The 19,337-nt window shown below is 46.2% G+C and overlaps 1 protein-coding gene across 1 annotated transcript in view; it reads left to right on the top strand.

Moving 5' to 3' along the window:
* LOC120048327 (chromodomain-helicase-DNA-binding protein 9-like) overlaps positions 1–19,337 on the top strand; it is a 118,996-nt gene that overhangs the window by 11,426 nt on the left and 88,233 nt on the right. Inside the window, exon 2 of the mRNA XM_038994220.1 lies at positions 628–2,413. Within this exon, the coding sequence (XP_038850148.1) occupies positions 752–2,413 (1,662 nt within the window). The 5' untranslated portion in view covers positions 628–751. The remainder of the gene's footprint in view (positions 1–627; positions 2,414–19,337) is intronic.

Raw genomic sequence — 19,337 nt, 5'->3', positions numbered from 1 at the left:
CTGTTGACACAAACAGCATCAGCTGTCTATCTGTCTGTCTGCACCTTCCTCCCACACATTCAGTAGCTACTAGCAGACAGACGGCTCGGTAGATAGCAGGCACAGCACAGTCACAGGGCTGAGGCTGATCGGATCAGGGGGCTTTGAACCGAGGAAGACTAGAGGCACCTGGCTGCTGGTCTGTCTGGCAGTTGGTTCAGTTTAGATCAGATCAGATGCGTTACCACACAACTACCTGCTGCCAACCAGAGATAATTGACGGTGCCAAATTTATCCCAGGCCTGTCTGACCTAGCCATTACTTGGCTTTTTGGCAGCCGCTGTTTTCACTGATGACGTTTACGTGGCTGAGAGCGTCTGTTATGGTAATAAATTGCTTATTGTAGTGTATATGAGGTAGAGGTGTATGGAGATCTTGAAAACAACTAGAAGTGTATTGATTTGAAAAACACAGGATGAACATCAAAAAGAGACGGGCTAAATTGCATAAAATCTATTTGACAACTGAAAATGTCTTTATTGTGCAGCCCACACACAGCTCAGTATGAACGAGACATGTTTAAAGATGCATGTTTTTCTTCTCTCTGTTAAATCTGACTTGAGGTTTTGTCTTCGTATTTCTCTCCAGAGCCAGTCTGTGATGGACATACTGTAGCTCAGTAACACGTGACGCTCCTCAGCACCAGCTAGAACCCAGCAGAGGTCCAACGTGGGGGACTGGTCTCCGGAAGACTGACCCTGGCCCCTTGGCCATGACAGATCCCATCATGGACTTCTTTGACGACCCCAACCTGTTTGTGGGAGGGCTGGACGGGTTGGCTGAGGAGGGCTTCCCCCCTGGACCCTCGCTGGTGGATGAGCTCAACCTCAGCGCAGGCTTTGAGCCCCTACAGGTGGAGCCGATGGGGGCAGGGAAACAACCTGGGATGATCCCCACCTCCATGCCCTCCTCCACCCAACAGAGCATGACTTATGGACAGCAGATGGGGCATTTTCCGGGCATGAAGGCTCAGAACTCCATGGTACAGCCCTTCGCTGGCTCTGAGGGTGTGGGTGGTGGAGGGATGATAGCAGCACAGAATACCCAGTTCCATGGACGCTCAATTGGTCAGGCACCCCAATCCAACGCGTTGTTTTCCAACAGCAGCCCCATGTGGGGCAACCAGGACCAGAACGGGAACCTCTACCACTCAGTGCCCCAGCAACAACAACAACTACATCAACAACAGCAGCAGCAACTCCACAACCAACAGCATCACCTCCGACAGCAACAGCCACAGCAGCAGCACCACCCTTGTCAACAACAACTTCAGCAACAACAAGTGCAGCAGTTACAGCAGCAACACCAGCTTCTGAACCAGCGGCAGCAGCAGCACCTTCATCAACAGGTAGTGAACCCTCAGTCTCTGCCCCAGCAACACCACAGCTTCCCCTTCCACCAGGCCAACCAACAGCCAGCTCCCCACAACCAGCAGCTTACCACCGGGGGGACCCAGTTCCACTCCAGGGCTGTGCCTAACTCAGGGGCTCTGGCCAAAGCTAATGTGGAAACCCCCAATGCCTCGCTGGCTGGAACCCCACCACAGCAGGGTGGCTACCAGCTGGTGCAGGGGACTCAGGGGGCCTTTCCTGGGGTAGGGCCAGAGGGCTCTAGCATGTCCTTCTCCATGCAGACCTGCTCCCCCATGGCTCACACCCTGTCCTCCTGCTCAGTGAGCTCCACCACCGCCTACCCTCCCTCCCAGTACTCCTTCCCTGGCCAGGGACAGCCTGGCACCTCCAGCCTGAGCCAGCCTCTCTCTTTAGCCCCAGTGTCCATGATCACCACCACCACTCCCCTGCCCTCCTCAGTGCCGGAACTCTCTCTCGTGGGAGCTGGATGTGCGTTTTCGTCTGTTCCAGGGATGACTCAGCATCATCAGCCCAAGCAGGTCCCAGTCAGCCAGGCTGAGGACGAATGTCCCTTCCGGGCTCTGCGCTGCTCCAGGCAGACCTTAGGGAACTACGACTCATCTGAGATGTTTGGCCAGGCCATGAGCTGCTACCCCAGTGCAGTCAGCCAGCTCGTTCCAGACCAGCACCAGCCCCAGAACTGTGGATCTAACTTGGAAGTTACCAGACCTCCGGCCAGCACCACTACCACTAACGGCTACGTGTCTCTAGAGGTTAGCCTGGCAGGGCTGCAAGGGGAGGTGGAGGCCCAAGGAGGGGGCTTTGAGGGCCTGGAGGCTCCGGACCTGCTGGCTGATGAGCTGCTGCCTCAGCTGGAGGCTGCCCTCAGTCAGCACGACCACCACGACTCCAACTGTTCCTGGACCAATGGTGGGGATGGAGAGAGGAATGGAAAGGGAGAGGAAGAAGAAGAGATGAAGGAGGAAGACAGGATCTCCATATCCATGGACTACAAGAAACAGGTAAACCCACTGGGCCATTAACACTTGCATTCAGTCTGAGGCTGGCTAGGCTGACATATGCTGACAGACTCAGAAAGGATGATATGGATGAAGTACCTAGTTATCCAGATTCCGCAGAGTTCTCCTTCATTCATCTATTTAAAGATGCACTATGCAGAAATCGCTCCGCCATTTCCTGGTTGCTACAATTCTAATTTCAGTTTATGTGACAAAACAAGCAAGTAGAGTCATTGTACCATCTAAACCACTGTGAAATATATTTTCAATAACCCAAAATATTGTATTTTCAGCTGTTTGAAGCTGGTGTACAAAACCGTAAGTAAAAGACGCAAAAATGAAACTTAGAAATAGCCCACATAGAACAGATGTACGACTTCTTGCTTTCAATGAGAATGACAGATCTATGTCACATTTCTATGTGAATTTGGTCAGGTCATTCAAAAAGTTACATATTGCAGCTTTAATGTATTACTACAGGGGAAGAAATACACATTGCGGATGTATAGAATAGTTGTGGTTGTTGGTGCTAATAGTTGACCACATGGGCAGGAGGGGATTGGACAAGCGAATTGTCAAATTATTTCTCATTTAATTCCCATTTAAATCTAGATCTGCATCTCATCCAGGTTGTTTTATCTATTCAGTTCCAACTATGTTGGAAATTAATGGAAAGAATTGACAGTGAGACATGTATTTGTGACAGCTACGTTAATGGATAAATCTCTTGCACTGACGTAGAGACTAGAGAGAGCCTTGCCATGCTTTCACTCCTCTCAGACGCCAGCCAGCCACCCACCCATGTAATGTTTAACTAGCCCTGGAAGAGCATGAGCATATTTGGTGCACCTGCAATCAGGGGGGAGGTGGAGGAAGGGAGTGAGGGAGGGAGGGGAAGGAGGCTCAGCCCTCCTTTAAATGATAATAATACAGCCTATTCTAGCTATCCTTCCAGTATTATGTCCCAAATGGCACCCTTTTCCCTATATTTGACCAAAGCCCTGGTCAAAAGTAGTGCACTAAATAGAGAATAGGGTGCCATTTGGGACAGAGACAGACAGTAGGTAACTACAGTAGCCTAGCTGTGTCCCAGGGCCTGATTAATAGTGGCAGCAGTGTCTCCAGGACTTACAGTAACTAAGCGTACTCAAGGCTATAGATGTGGGTCAGGGCAGGCTAGAGGCTAGAGACACTGCCTGACTGTCTGTCTGTCTTGCTGCTGCGCACTGTACTCACTACATGGCTAGATAGAGTGTGGGGGTGGTTACTATTGTGGTTTTCTGTGTGTGTGTCTTTGAGTGAGAGAGAGGGAGAGGGGGGGAGAGGATAGAGATGGACAGAGGGAGAGAGGATAGAGGGAGTGAGAGAGAGAGAGGAGGGAGAGGGGATAGAGATGGACAGAGGGAGTGAGTGAGAGAGGGAGAGGAGGGGGGGAGAGAGGATAGAGATGGACAGAGGGAGTGAGGGAGAGGGGGGAGGGAGAGCGGATAGAGATGGAGTGAGTGAGAGAGGGAGAGGAGGGGGAGGGAGAGGGGATAGAGATGGACAGAGAGGGTGAGTGAGGGACAGCTTGGGAAGGAGAGAGAGAGAGAGAGAGAGAGAGAGAGAGAGAGAGAGAGAGAGAGAGAGAGAGAGAGAGAGAGAGAGAGAGAGAGAGAGAGAGAGAGAGAGAGAGAGAGAGAGAGAGAGAGAGAGAGAGAGAGAGAGAGAGAGAGAGAGAGAGAGAGAGAGAGAGAGAGAGAGAGAGAGAGAGAGAGAAGGAGGGAGGCTAATGACAGACACAGAGAGAGGTAGAGAGTGCATTAGTGTGCTGCTCTGGCTCTGACAGGCACAAGGCGGATCCTGTAGCAGAGCTGGCCAGTAGCATAGCAACATCCATCCACACACCTCTCTTAGCCTGGCTCCACAGTGACGCAGACAGCCAGGCAAAGAGGACCGTCAGCAGCAGTCTGTACTTCATGTCAGACCTGGGTTCAAATACTTTTTGATATTATGTCAAATACTTAAACTGTGCTTGATTAATGGAACCAATAGAATAGTCCCAAAACTACTAACCCCACCCATCTGGAACTCCAGGCAGGCTAAAGATTTGAAATGGTGTTTGAACCCATGTCTGATCAGCAGCAGCACAGTGTGTCTGTTCCCTTCCATGGCCCTGGTGCTGGCACATGCAGCTCAGCACTCATCAGAACTCCCTCTGACTGGCTCTGTAAACTGTAAACAAGTGCGCATGCGCGCGCGCGCACACACACACACACACACACACAGCTACTCTGCGGTGAGTGGTGATTCACAAGTCGCTAAGTCTTTACCCTGTCTCTACAGCATAGCTCTGTCTCGCTCAACTCTACCACTTAGACTAACAGGTAGGCTGAATTTGTATTACATTTTTTATTTCACCTTTATTTAACCAGGTAGGCCAGTTGAGAACACGTTCTCATTTACAACTGCGACCTGGCCAAGATAAAGCAAAGCAGTGCGACAAAAACAACAACACAGAGTTACACATGGGATAAACAAACGTACAGACAATAACCCAATAGGAAAAAAATAGAAAAATCTATGAACAGTGTGTGCAAATGTAGTAAGATTAGGGAGGTAAGGCAATAAATAGGCCATAGAGGCGAAATAATTACAATTTAGCATTAACACTGTAGTGATAAGATCTGCAGATGACGATGTGCAAGTAGAAATACTCAAGCAGAGACTGGTGTTTTGACCCAGCAGCCAATTTGTCCAATTTGTCCATCCGCTAATTGAAATGGGACATGGAACACCAGCAAACGGGCCCAGCTTCCCTACAGTCTGTGTCAACATCCACCCTTGTGTTGATGCTTATGGGTAGACTGCTCTATTCATGTCCACTGGTGTGTGAAGAGCCAACAGATAGTGTGTTTGCTGAACAGGCAGGGCATCAGGGGATAGAGTGGTGCCCACCCCCCTGTCCTAGTCTCACTGCCTGTCTCTAGCCCTGTCTCATCCCCTAGTCCTGTCTCACTGCCTGTCTCTGGCCCTGTCTCATCCCCTAGTCCTGTCTCACTGCCTGTCTCTGGCCCTGTCTCATCCCCTAGTCCTGTCTCACTGCCTGTCTCTGGCCCTGTCTCACTGCCTGTCTCTGGCCCTGTCTCACCCCCTAGTCCTGTCTCACTGCCTGTCTCTGGCCCTGTCTCACTGCCTGTCTCTAGCCCTGTCTCATCCCCTAGTCCTGTCTCACTGCCTGTCTCTGGCCCTGTCTCACTGCCTGTCTCTGGCCCTGTCTCACTGCCTGTCTCTGGCTCTGTCTCACCCCCTAGTCCTGTCTCACTGCCTGTCTCTGCTCCTGTCTCACTGCCTGTCTTTGGTCCTGTCTCACCCCATGGTCCTGTCTCTGGTCCTGTCTCACTCCCTATCTCTGGCCCTGTCTCACTCCCTGGTCCCGTCTCTGGCCCTGTCTCACTGCCTGTCTCTGGCCCTGTCTCACTGCCTGTCTTTGGTCCTGTCTCACCCCCTGGTCCTGTCTCTGGCCCTGTCTCACCCCCTGGTCCTGTCTCTGTCTCTGTTCCTGGCCCTGTCTCACCCCCTGGTCCTGTCTCTGGCCCTGTCTCACTCCCTGGTCCTGTCTCTGGCCCTGTCTCACTCCCTGGTCCTGTCTCTGGTCCTGTCTCTGTTCCTGTCTCTGGCCCTGTCTCACCCCCTGGTCCTGTCTCTGGCACTGTCTCACTCCCTGTCTCTGGCCCTGTCTCACTCCCTGGTCCCGTCTCTGGCCCTGTCTCACTCCCTGGTCCCGTCTCTGGCCCTGTCTCACTCCCTGGTCCTGTGTCTGGCCCTGTCTCACTCCCTGGTCCTGTGTCTGGCCCTGTCTCACTCCCTGGTCCTGTGTCTGGCCCTGTCTCACCCCATGGCCCTGTGTTTGTCCAGCGCTTAATTTGCAAACCATAAGCCCAACGAAACAGTCCAAAAAGGAGAGGTGCCGGTTCTGTCTCTCACAGAACTGGAACGAGATTCACTTTCTATGATCTCTCTGCCTCTCTGCTCTGATAGACATGAATGAGCCTGCAAAGCTGATCTCTCCAGTGTTGCACTTCATCATTTATTTCCTTATAGAATCATAGCCGCGCGAAGGGTTCTGGAGGAGCTGCAGCACCCCATATCAATTGAAATACATTTGCCAAAGTTATAGAGTTAATGCTGTCTGTTCAGAAAGAAATGAAATAATTCAGAATAGCCTAGTACACCATGAGAAAGCATATCATTTAGCCACAGAGGAACATCAGCGTCTTTAAAAACAATGTGCCTAGCTGTGAAATGTAGCCCAATAACAAGGCATAGCCTACAGTTGGGAATGCGCGGGAAATCTGTCAGTTAATAAACAGCATGCAGACAAAAAAATGCCTTTTGCAGTACTTCAAATAGAATCGCTGGAAAACACAGATTGGAAAGCAAATGGCTACTGCTGAAAAGAGAAGACTAATTGTTCTGCTTGTAGGCTACCAAAATATTAAATCAACTTCCAAATAGACTTATTGTTTACAAAGTAAATCAAGAGAGAGAGGCTTTTGACACGAGCGCATCGGCCATCACCAGCCAGTGAGCTGCGCATCATTGGGTGAGTCAGTGAATTCTTTTAGGACTATCATTTCCTCTTCATATTGTAACCTACAATATGTGTCTCCACACACCTAGGCCTGGACTATTGATGGATTCAAGACAAGGTCATTTTTATTGATCTCAGTTTGTCAGTGTCAAAGTAGCCTGTCATTTCCGTCATTTGTACGGTATTATGGTGCTTTCATGACAACTGGGAACTCTGGGGAAAAAACTAAGTCAAATCATGACGCCAGTGATTTTCAGGTCGGAAAGTCGGAGCTCTAGAAAGAGGCCAGAGTTCCCAACTTGGAATTCCGAGTTGGATGACCGTTCAAATCAAATTTTCCCATTCGGAGCTTGTTTTTTCCCAGAGTTCCCAGTTGTCTTGAACACACTGAAGTCGGAAGTCAGAGATTTCCCAGTCCCGAGTTCCCATGTTTTGAATGCGGCATTAAAAAGATTCTGCCAAAATCTCCGGACATGTAAAATGATGTAGAATTGCATGAAATGACAATTTTTTCCCAGACCCTAGGCCACTAAACATGTTCTCCATGTGTGCAACTTCTTCTGTAAGTGCCTTTACTCTACTGCTCTATGCCATTACGCAAATGTGATGATATGCATGCAATGCTTTACTATAACAGTGATTTTCTTCTTTCTGTAATGCGTTCCGGTACCTCAGAGGTCCCTAGATCACCACCCTCTCGCGCTCACATTTTGTTCCGGCACCTCCCGATTGACAAATGAAGCACTGTGTCTGTCCCTAGCCTGCACTGCATGTGGCTAATTAGGATTTCCGTCTGTCTTTAATGATGGAGAGCTGGATGGATTCTGTCTTGTTCTTGAGGCCCAGCCATGATCAATGCTGCTCTGGTCCTCTTGCCGAGATAGCAAGCAAATGTTTTGCCATGCACATTATCACTATTAATGGATAATATGTTTTTTCACCCCAGTACTATAAAGTAGGGCTGGGCAATATGGCCAAAATATCATATCACAATATGTTAAACATTTTTGACGATATTTGAGGTTTTTGAATAATTTAGTTCTAAACATGCTTTATGACTAGTGCATGACCCTAGGGTGGAAACACATACATTTTAAGTGTTTTTAATAGAGCTTTGTCTGTTATGATTGTTTTATACTGTTCAATGAAATTTCAACCAAAAGTTGGAATGTAGTGGGCACTTTGAAAACAGTGTTGTTTGACATAACAACAAATGAAAAAGCCAGGGAGTGGTTATTGTGACAGGGGAGGAACCAAAGTGTTGATCAGTGTTTCCTAGTGGACCCTAATTAATGTTACATTAAATGTTTTCTCTTACTGTAGCTTTGATGTAGCTAAAATATTTATGATTTACCAATTCTTCTCTGATTTAGAATATACCGTTGCACAAACAACATGCTGATGTAGGCCTACACCAGCACTGGTATCAGGCTGTATTAGCTAGCTTTCTAGCTACGTTTGCTCTGTCTAAGTACATTTAGCTGGCTAGCTAGCCAACTAACTAGCGATTAGTATTAGCGGCTAACATAATTTATTTTAGCCACAACTTGCTAAGAAAAGACAAACTAGCTGTTTGCAGACAGTAAGATATATGCAGACTGTCACTGCAAGTGGTTGTTGTGACTTGTGGTAGTGCAAAAACGGTTCTGCTTGAGTGACAAGATGCGGGGCTCGGTGTGTGTGGAAGGAGAGAGGGAGAGAGATGACTCAAGTAGCAAACGGAGTAAACTGCCATTATTACACGTGGCAGAGTGGCGTAACACATTTAACAAACCAAACAATAATATATAGCTTTACAAGGTAAAGTAAAAACCCAAACCGGTCCGTGCATCAATACCGGTATATAGTAAAATATGGTATACCACCCATCCCTAGTCTCCAGCCAGTTGTAGGCCTAGTCCTCAGGAGCTAGTGCTTGGCTGTGACGTGGGCTGGTTCTGTTCACTGTTAGTCACACAGAGAGACTGACTTCTAGACAGAGGGCCTTTGTTCCCAGTCATTGTGAAGACAGCAGTATGATAAAGGGTGTTGGAGCTGAGCATGAACGGGCCTGTTTGGATATGGTCATACCAAGGCAATTTGAATTAGTCTTTGCTTGGTCTGTTCGAAGATGTCCTCAGTGGGCCTATGTACAGCACACTGCCATAGGGTTATCGATGGGACAGGCACAACCCTTTAGGGTAGTAATAACCTGATTCAGTATTTTTCTAAATAGAGACAATTTTATAGACCAGGGTTTCCCAAACTTGGTCCTGGGCACCGCCCGGGTGCATGTTTTGGTTTTTGCCCTAGCACTACACAGCTGATTCAAATAACCAAGTCATCATCAAGCGTTGATTATTTGAATCAGCTGTGTAGTGTGAGGGAAAAAAGCAAAACATGATGATGAGCTGCTGTGCTGTACAGCAGGTGCCTCCTGTCTGACTCAGTGCATCAGTGGTTTAGGTTTATTCTGTGACTCCCCTCCTCCCTCTCCCCTCACCCCCTCCTCTGGCCTCTGGGGGCGTTGAAACTAGAGCGGTGGGGGGGGGGGGGCGTGTGTGAGGCCGACTCAGCCGAGGGTGTCTGTGGCTGTGGGCCCCCACTGAATTGCTGTCTTTGTTGCTTCCTGACCTTCCTGGGTGAAGTTTATGTAACTCCCAGTCAGCCAGCCAGCCAGGCAGCCAGGCAGAGAGTGCTGCAGTCAGCCTTGAAACCTGACACCAAGTCACTGCTCTACTCTCTGGAGGGGGAGGGGTCCCTGCCATGGGAAACCTGCCCTCCATGAGGCTGAGATATGATTGGCTGTTTCTCTGGCTGCAGTTGGCTCTCTCTCTCTGGTCTGTAGGTCTATCAGTCTCTCTCGATCTGTCAATTCAATGTTCAATTTAAGGGGCTTTATTGGCATGGGAAACATATGTTTACATTGCCGAAGCAAGTGAAATAGATAATAATCAAAAGTGAAATAAACAATAACAAATTGACAGTAAACATTACACTCCAAAAGTTCCAAAAGAAAAAATACATTTTAAATGTCATATTATCTCCTAATACAGTGTTGTAATACAAAAGGGAAAATAAATAAACATAAATATAGGTTGTAGTTACAATAGTGTTTATTCTTCACTGGTTGCCCTTTTCTTGTGGCAACAGGTCACAAATCTTGCTGCTGTGATTGCAAACTGTGGTATTTCACCCAATAGATATGGGAGTTTATCAAAAATGTATTTGTTTTCAAATAATTTTTAGGTCTGTGTAATCTGAGGGAAAATGTGTCTCTAATATGGTCATACATTTGGCAGGAGGTTAGGAAGTGCAGCTCAGTTTCTACCTCATTTTGTGGGCAGTGTGCACATAGCCTGTCTCTCTCTCTCCCTAGCTCTTTCTGACTGCCTCTCTCTCTTTCTGACTGCCTATCTCTCTTTATGACTGCCTCTCTCTGTTCCTCCAGTCACCCGGCCTCATCTGCCTGCTAGTAGTGGAGGCCTGCCAGGAGTGGGTGGGATCTAGTGAGGGGTCAAAGGTGAACAGGAAGTCGGCTCTATTTAAAGCGGGGTGGTTTTGGCTGTGGACGGAAGGGGCGGGCTGTGGGGGGACACTAGAGGAGGAAATGGGTGGCTAGTTAGTAGAGGGAGGGGTGAGAGAATTGTACTTGGATTTAGCCTAGACTGTGAGGAGCATGTGGGAGCCTTGCCAGCCCCAAACTGCACAGTAGGTCTGAATAAAAACCCATTCTCTTTTATTCTGCATTTTTTCTCTCTCTCCCCCGCTCACAGGGGATTAAATAGCTTTGACTTTGTTGGCTGGCTAGGGGTTTGGAGAGGAGCGTGCGATAGCCAGCGGGTTCAGTGCTAACATGAGGTTTTGTGTGAGAGGAATGTGAGGGGTGACACAACCCAACGTGACCTCTTCCTTGAGCTGCAGTCAGGTTAACCTTTCACTGGCTGACAGGAATGAACTCAGCTCAACCACCAGGCAGCCTGCTGAACGCTAGCCTGCCTAGCATAGTCTGTCTCTGAGGAGAGAAAGTGGAGAACAGATTTACACAGTCTACTCTACAGGGACTCTAATGAGACTTTCAGTGGCTGTCATTGTTAGACTTAGTTTAGCACTAAATAGTGCAAGGGGAATAGGGGAAAGGCATTTGGACTGTGGATCATGACATTATGCTTTTAGTCAGCAGAACCGGCCCGCTTGCTTACAGCTGCGCTAGGGTCGGACAGCATGACTGTGTAGATCAAGACACCGGGGAGCTAGCATGAGATATGGCTCAGAAAACCTACCTCAATATAGGGATGAGAAATGCATTGCACTCCAAATTGTCCCGTTAACCCAACTGTTACACCAGAAAGTTTGAACGACTGCTACTTTTTCTGGAAAGCTGCCCTTTTCGTCCCCATGCTAGGTAGCAGAAGCCACATCAGCCATTTTGAAATGGCACGGAGCCAATCGGGCTGCAGACTACGTCATCGCGCTGTGGAAATGTCAAAATAAAAGTTGCGGGTGGGGAATGGTTTAGTATATTGCCACGTTCAAAAACACTGGAAACTCGGACATTTCAGAATTCACTGCGTTCAAGACAACTGTGAACTCAGAAATGTTTTTTGAATGGTCATCCAACTGGGCATCTTTCTAGAGTTCCAAGATGTCTTGAAAGGACCATAGGTCAAACTTGACCAAAACTATGGATGCTTGTCTGATGTACAATAATGAATGAATTGGTAATCCATGTCATTGTTGTCAAGGGTGGATTAACAAAGGCAATAAACAGCCACACACTAGAAAGTTGTTGTGTTTGTCTTTCAATAGTTTATTTCTTTGTTCCAACAATTTTGCCTTTGTTAATGCACCCTTGACAACATTGACATTACCAATTATCAATTCATTATTACCAATTATAACAATGGCTTACCAATAAATTATTACCAATTCATTATAATAATGGATGACCAATGAATTATTGTACAGCCATAGTTTTGGGAGAGTTTGACATATACAAAGCCATTCCCCACACGACTTTTATTTTGACATTATCACAGCGCGACAACGTAAGCTGACTGTCCTTTGTTGTTCAACGCACGTGGCTTCTGCTACGTAGCATGAGGAGGAAAGGGAAGCGTTCCGGGAAAGTAGCAGTTATTCAATCTTGTAACAGTTGGGATAATAGCACAATTCAGAGTACAACTCATTTCTCATCCCTGGATTGAAGTACATTTTCCAAGCCGGCTCCACGGTGTCCTGATCTATACGGTCGGGCTGTCCGACCCTAGTGCAGCTGTAAGTAAGCAGGTCGGATATTCTGGCTAATTGTGCTTTAAGTGTCGGCTATACTTCATACAGTGTGCCTCTTTTGCCTTAATGTCTAAGGAACACTTGTTGGTTTGTGTTTGTGTTAGCTATTCCATGAAGAGGACAGTTGCCTGGTGTGTTTGTTACTGTGTGTGTGTGATAGGTAGTTTGTGATTTTTCACACAGGAGTCCCAAAGCGATCAGACAGGTTTGTCAGGTAGCTGCTGGTTCCTAGCCGGGTATGTCCACTGGTTTCCATGGCGCTGGGCCCTGATTCAAGGGTTTGTTTACACAGAGAAACACTTTATTTCACAACATTACACTGACTCTGTGGCAAGGGACAAAATGTAGGCTAATGCTGTCTTCTGTCTGCCTTGGATAAAGTTTAGTTTTATACCTCTAGTCTACAACACATGCAGTTGGCCTACTGTCACTAACTATGCGCACTATGACTCATGTTTACAGAGACTGCTGCCGCCATTAAGTTAATGTTTTAACATTTCAAAGTACAAAATGGAGGGTTGCTCTTTTCTCTCAGAATGTTGTAGGCATACGTCCTGCTTGGATGACTGAGGTGAATATGTTGGAAGAATCCTGTGAATTCCTTCCTATATAACTCAATCCGCTGCTGCTCAGTGCAATTACTAGGCTACAGGTTTCAATGTTTTCACTGGCCTATTGGTCTGTGGCATTTGGCCTTCATATAAATTAAATCAATCTCTGTGGAATGTTGAATCACATGGTTGCTCTCGCTATACTGCCACAAAGCTGCTGTTATTTTGTATGCCCTCGTCTCAAGACTGTCCTGTCTGCTGAGTTGTCAGTATGAAATGCTTAGTGTTGTGGCGTGGATCATTCATTTGATTTATAAAGACTTTCTTGACATTCCTGCTCAGAACAGAACTACACGTCTGTCTGTTGTCCTCAGTTGAATGTGTGTGGCCATAGTTGGGTGATTCCAAGCCAGCTTAGGCGGATTTTTCCCCCCAACGATCTGATTGTTCTGTCAATTCTCACATAGAAACTTAATTGGGAGGAAGGATGTAGGACATGTCTGTAACATTTGTACCACAAACCATTTTCTTGAAAATTGGCAATTTTAGGCCCTTTTTAGACCTATACATGTCTCCTGTAAGACCCTATAATCTGTGAACTGTACATGATACAGACAACATCTTGGTGTCATTATACTTCTTATAGTGTGCTCTAAAATATGGAGTATGCCTAGATTCTGAAATACAAATGTTTACATTCATTTAGTCAACATTAAAATTATTAATATAAATATCTCAAATATGGAGTATGTGTGTAACCTTTATTTAACTAGGCAAGTCAGTTAAGAACAAATTCTAATGTACAAGGACGGCCTACCGGGGAACTGCCTTGTTCAGGGGCAGAAGGAGAGATTTTTACCTTGTCAGCTTGGGGATTCGATCCAGCAACCTTTCGGTAACTGTCCCAACGCTCTATCCACTAGGCAACCTGCCGCCCCTAGATTCTGAAAAAAATAATTCACATTCATTTATTCAACATAAAAATATTAATATAAATATCTCAAAAGTACCCTTTTTGATTTTGCTTATTTTTTAAAACATTTTGTTTAGAACAATGTACTTGTCAAAAGTACTTGTCAAAACATTTCCAGAGGGAGTTCTCTGGTACTTTTGTAGATATGATCCATTTTATACGTAGAAATGTACATTATAGGTCATTAACCAATCACAGCCCTTTCAATCCATTTTCCCATTCACTGTGTTGGCGGTGCTCATAAAATGTATCACAACTTCAGAATTAGCAGAGAACCCACTGGAAATGTCATGTACTTGTTAAGGGTACTTTTGAGATATTCATATGCATGTTTTTTTATATTGAATTAATTAATGTGAAAATGTGTATTTCAGAATCTAGACATTCTCCATTTGTTAGAGCCTCTATAAGGAGTATAATGAACCAATATGTTGTCTGTATCATGTACGGTTCAAGGATCATAAGGTTTTACAGGAGTCATGTATAGGTCTTCAAAGGGGTCCTAAAATGTCCACTTTCATCATGATTTAAATTTTTTGAAATTGTGATACAAATGTAAAAAGCATGTCAAACATCCTTCTTCCCAATAAAGTTTATATGTGAGAATTGCCAGAACAATCTGAGATAGCAAAAATATGTTCTGCCTACGTTGGGGTGCAATCGCCCAGTTGCAGCACTGATGTCTGCTTTTTTGCTGCTAACAACCTGCCTTCTCCTGATTTAACCTCTTATTATGGAGAACTATAGCCTGGCAATGAACCCACCAATTGCTAATTTGCATGCATAAATCATACTATTTTGTATATTACCTCCAGGTAATGCTGGTTCAGTTCTCAAGCAAGGAATAGGCCTACATTTAGAAATTTGTGAAAATCCTTTTTGTCTAAATTATGTGATAGAGCCAATTTGAAAATCCTTTCCCTCTCGTGCCCCTGCCTGTGTTTCTGGGATGGTTTTCATCCTCCCTGTCTCCTCCTCGCCCCCCACACAGCCATCCCGTCGCACAGGCCCCTGTCTCCTCCTCGCCCCCCACACAGCCATCCCGTCGCACAGGCCCCTGTCTCCTCCTCGCCCCCCACACAGCCATCCCTTCGCACAGGCCCCTGTCTCCCTCTACTCTGTCCTGATCTGAAGGAGGAAGTTAAACCCAGCCTTTCTCTCTCACTGTTTGTGACGTGTGTCTTTGTGTCTGTGTGTGTTTGTGCTTTTGTGTGTAAATTTGCTTATGATCTGTGTGTGCGTGCACAACACTCATGTGTATGCATGCACAGCTGTCTCAGTATGCACTTGTGCGTGCGCGTGTGTATCTCCTAGCCAGCAGCTATACTCTCTCTTTCCAGAGCTTCAATAATGAAGGAACTGTAAAGGTCTAACAGTGATGTGAGCCCCCTGCTGTTTCCCCCACCTACACCTCTCTACTCCATCATAGCCAAACGCCAGTGGAGGCTGCTGAGGGGAGGACGGCTCATAATAATGGCTGGAAGGGAGCCAATGGTCCCTATGGAATCACGAGCCCGTACTCCCCATTTATGGTGCCACCAACCACCTGTGCCTAACGTTGCAGACCCATAGGGACCTCCACCCTGGCTCTGCGCTCTGAAGCTCATAGTTCCAATTATACATTGAGTCTTGGGGGTGCCCAACATCGCCTGTGGGTGCCTATGACCATATATTTGACAATTGTGGGGGAACACCCATTGATAGATGTTTTCATTCTTATGTTCTCCTGAATCAGCTCAGTCCATCATAGAGGGCCATGCAGTCTGCTGGGAGCTGTGCTGAAATGAACCTGTCGGTCAGGCTGACGATGATGGGGCTGTGGTTACACTGTTACATCTAGTGATTGTGGAGGAGAAATCCTCTCTAGATGAATTGGCTCTCAGTTCCTCTCTCATTTTTCACACGCACGCACACACACACACACACACACACACACACACACACACACACACACACACACACACACACACACACACACACACACACACACACACACACACACACACACACACACACACAGACCTGCCTATGCCAGCCTTAAAATGCCCTCTTAAATCTGCTTGACTGCACCGCTCTCTCTCTCTCCTCTCTCTCTCTCTCTCTCTCTCTCTCTCTCTCTCTCTCTCTCTCTGTCTCTGTCTCTGTCTCTGTCTCTGTCTCTGTCTCTGTCTCTCTCTGTCTCTGAACAAGCAGTAAAGATGAGATGGTCTAAGCCAGTTGTTCACAGCTGGTTTTGCCTCAGGAACCAAATTGAACCAGGTTGTCTCAGTTACGAACCAATATTCGCATCGTGAAAAAGAATATCCAAAATACAATATGGGAAACAATTTTTAATGCTATATTGATAGTAAATGTATCAATTATATGAAAAGGAAACAACATTCCTACATCTTTCATTGTCAATAATTAATTAAATGGACAGAATCTTAATAAACATGTTGAAAACAGAATGTTGAAGAATGTTAATAAACTCACTGGTTTGAGACCCAAATACCGCTGCTAATAGCTCTATATTGAAATACTGTGATTGAAGAAAATTTGTTCATTAAGTTCATTATAATTTCTACACACTTTCTACCTGGTTTAAGTTGGTTAAGTTCAGACTGGACAATCTTTTTCATTATTATTTCATTTTTTACTCAGACATCCTGCGCGCGACCCATTCAAAACCTCCCCCAACCCAAATTTGTTGAGAATTGCTGGTCTAAGCTCTAAGGGAACCACTGTTGTTGGAATCCCCTCCCTCCATCTCTGCTCCCCAGTAAGTAGGCTGCTCATTGGCAGGTTGTTTTGATGGCTATATTGAAAGTTATTCTGCAATGACCTTGAATGTCTGCCCATTGTAATGCTTGCTAGGATTATGTAATAACCATCCAGCTTATTTGTCTGGAGTGGCCTAAAAACCTTAAGGTTTTGGGTGTGTCACTACACAACAAGGGGAACATTAGTTTGCCTGTATCATTGGGTGCTTAGCGCCTGACTTGTGGTGTATCATAGAGGCTCTCTCAGACCTTCCCCATACTGTGCTAATGACAGATACAGCATCATCTTCAATGACCCCAGACTGCCCTATCCCGTCTGTCACCCCTCTGCTATCCTATAGAATCCACCACGACCAGGCCCAAACTACCTTACCCTCCCCAGTCCCAGTCCATCCATGAACCACTCCTATCACTATCCCTCTCACAGACGCAAATGGCCATCGCATGCCTCTCTTAATGAAATGAAGGTGTCCGTTAGCTGAATGACTAATGGAAAGCTAATAGGTGGCTGTTAGTAAAGCTTCTTCATTGGGACCTATTTGAGGATGTGTAATGGGTGTGATGGTGCAGCCCTCTCTCTCTGCCATGGCAGGTACGGCTAATGATATCATAACCTATGTGAATTGCTAATCGCTGCATTTGCAAGGAATTAACATGCCAAGCTGTGTGTGTGTGTGCATGTGCCAGCGTGTGTGTGTGTCTTGGCCTGGGCCTTAGAGCTTTCTGGGTAATAACTATAAATATCTCCAACAGACCAGAGAGGAAGGCCCACACACACAGCCTTGCGTACTAGGAGTGTGTACTTGGTTGAAGCTATAGTTCTCCTGTGTATAGATCTACAGAGTTTAATACCATTATACCACCTAGTAGTGTAAGTGCATTTCTGAGGAAATGAGGCCTAGGCTTATACCGTATAATATGTAACTTTGGACTGGGAACCTAATGTTATTCCAAATCAAATTTATTTATATAGCCCTTCTTACATCAGCTGATATCTCAAAGTGCTGTACAGAAACCCAGCCTAAAACCACAAACAGCAAGCAATGCAGGTGTAGAAGCACGGTGGCTAGGAAAAACTCCCTAGAAAGGCCAAAACCTAGGAAGAAACCTAGAGAGGAACCAGGCTATGAGGGGTGGCCAGTCCTCTTCTGGCTGTGCCGGGTGGAGATTATAACAGAACATGGCCAAGATGTTCAAATGTTCATAAATGACCAGCATGGTCAAATAATAATAATCACAGTAGTTGTCGAGGGTGCAACAGGTCAGCACCTCAGGAGTAAATGTCAGTTGGCTTTTCATAGCCGATCATTGAGAGTATCTCTACCGCTCCTGCAGTCTCTAGAGAGTTGAAAACAGCAGGTCTGGGACAGGTAGCACGTCCGGTGAACAGGTCAGGGTTCCATAGCCGCAGGCAGAACAGTTGAAACTGGAGCAGCAGCACGGCCAGGTGGACTTGGGACAGCAAGGAGTTATCATGCCAGGTAGTCCTGAGGCATGGTCCTAGGGCTCAGGTCCTCCGAGAGAGAGAAAGAAAGAGAGAATTAGAGAGAGCATACTTAAATTCACACAGGACACCGGATAAGACAGGAGAAGTACTCCAGATATAACAAACTGACCCTAGCCCCCCGACACATAAACTACTGCAGCATAAATACTGGAGGCTGAGACAGGAGGGGTCAGGAGACACTGTGGCCCCATCCGATGATACCCCCGGACAGGGCCAAACAGGAAGGATATAACCCCACACACTTTGCCAAAGCACAGCCCCCACACCACTAGAGGGATATCTTCAACCACCAACTTACCATCCTGAGACAAGGCCGAGTATAGCCCACAAAGATCTCCGCCACGGCACAACCCAAGGGGGGGCGCCAACCCAAAATGTTATTCATGTTTATACCATGGCATTGTTGAATACTTGTTTCTGATTGGCTTGAAGGGCATTCTAGAGTGTGAGTTATTTAAGTGATAATGCCGAGAAGCCGGTGTTTGGAGGATATATTGGCACTGGTGTTGTCAGGCCCGAGACCAAGCCAATATATCCTCTAAACACCGGCTTTGAGGGCAGTATCACTTTTATACAACGAGTTACCAACATATTCAAATAATGATTGACATATTTTCATTAAAAACATTTTAATGAATTTATTCATACTATTTCATCCTTCCACAAGATATAGTCCCGACACAAATCTAGGGTTGCTACCCAAGCCGGCTGATCGTTTGTTCTATCGGTTCGGTTGCCAGAGACGCGACTCAGTCGTTCAGTCTTTTAGTTCTGTATCTACAGTATGGACGTGACCCAGTCGTTCGTTCTAAATGTTCCATTGCCATAATGGCTGGTAAAGTTCTTATCCCTAGCTTGCTAGTTATCCAACTACGGCTAATTTACAGTCACGTCAAAAAGTGCAGCCAGAATAACAACGAAGTAGCTGCATATTCATTTGTTTACGCTGTTTTCTAGTGACATTTATTTGAACACATCCATAACAATGAGCTAATGAGGTGTGATTTTGCCTGGCATAGAAAATGTGCTCACTTGTCAGTAAACTGTTGTTCTGAGGAGCAAGCCAACAACACATCTAACACAATCACTTAAAATTGAATCTGGAAAGACTGCGAACTAGCTTAACTTTTAAAAATTTAAAAATGTACTTTTCTTTGTATATATCCATAAAATTATGCCAGCTGCCTCATGATTTCGACTGGCTGAAAAACACTGCCTGTCTGTCTGTCTGTCTCGTCCCGACTCCCAACACGTTCATTACTATGGGACAGCTGGAGATTGAATTTGAAT

The sequence above is a fragment of the Salvelinus namaycush genome, chromosome 1 (genome assembly GCF_016432855.1).
Source record: "Salvelinus namaycush isolate Seneca chromosome 1, SaNama_1.0, whole genome shotgun sequence".
NCBI lineage: Eukaryota > Metazoa > Chordata > Actinopteri > Salmoniformes > Salmonidae > Salvelinus > Salvelinus namaycush.
This window is presented reverse-complemented; position numbering and strand designations above follow the sequence as displayed.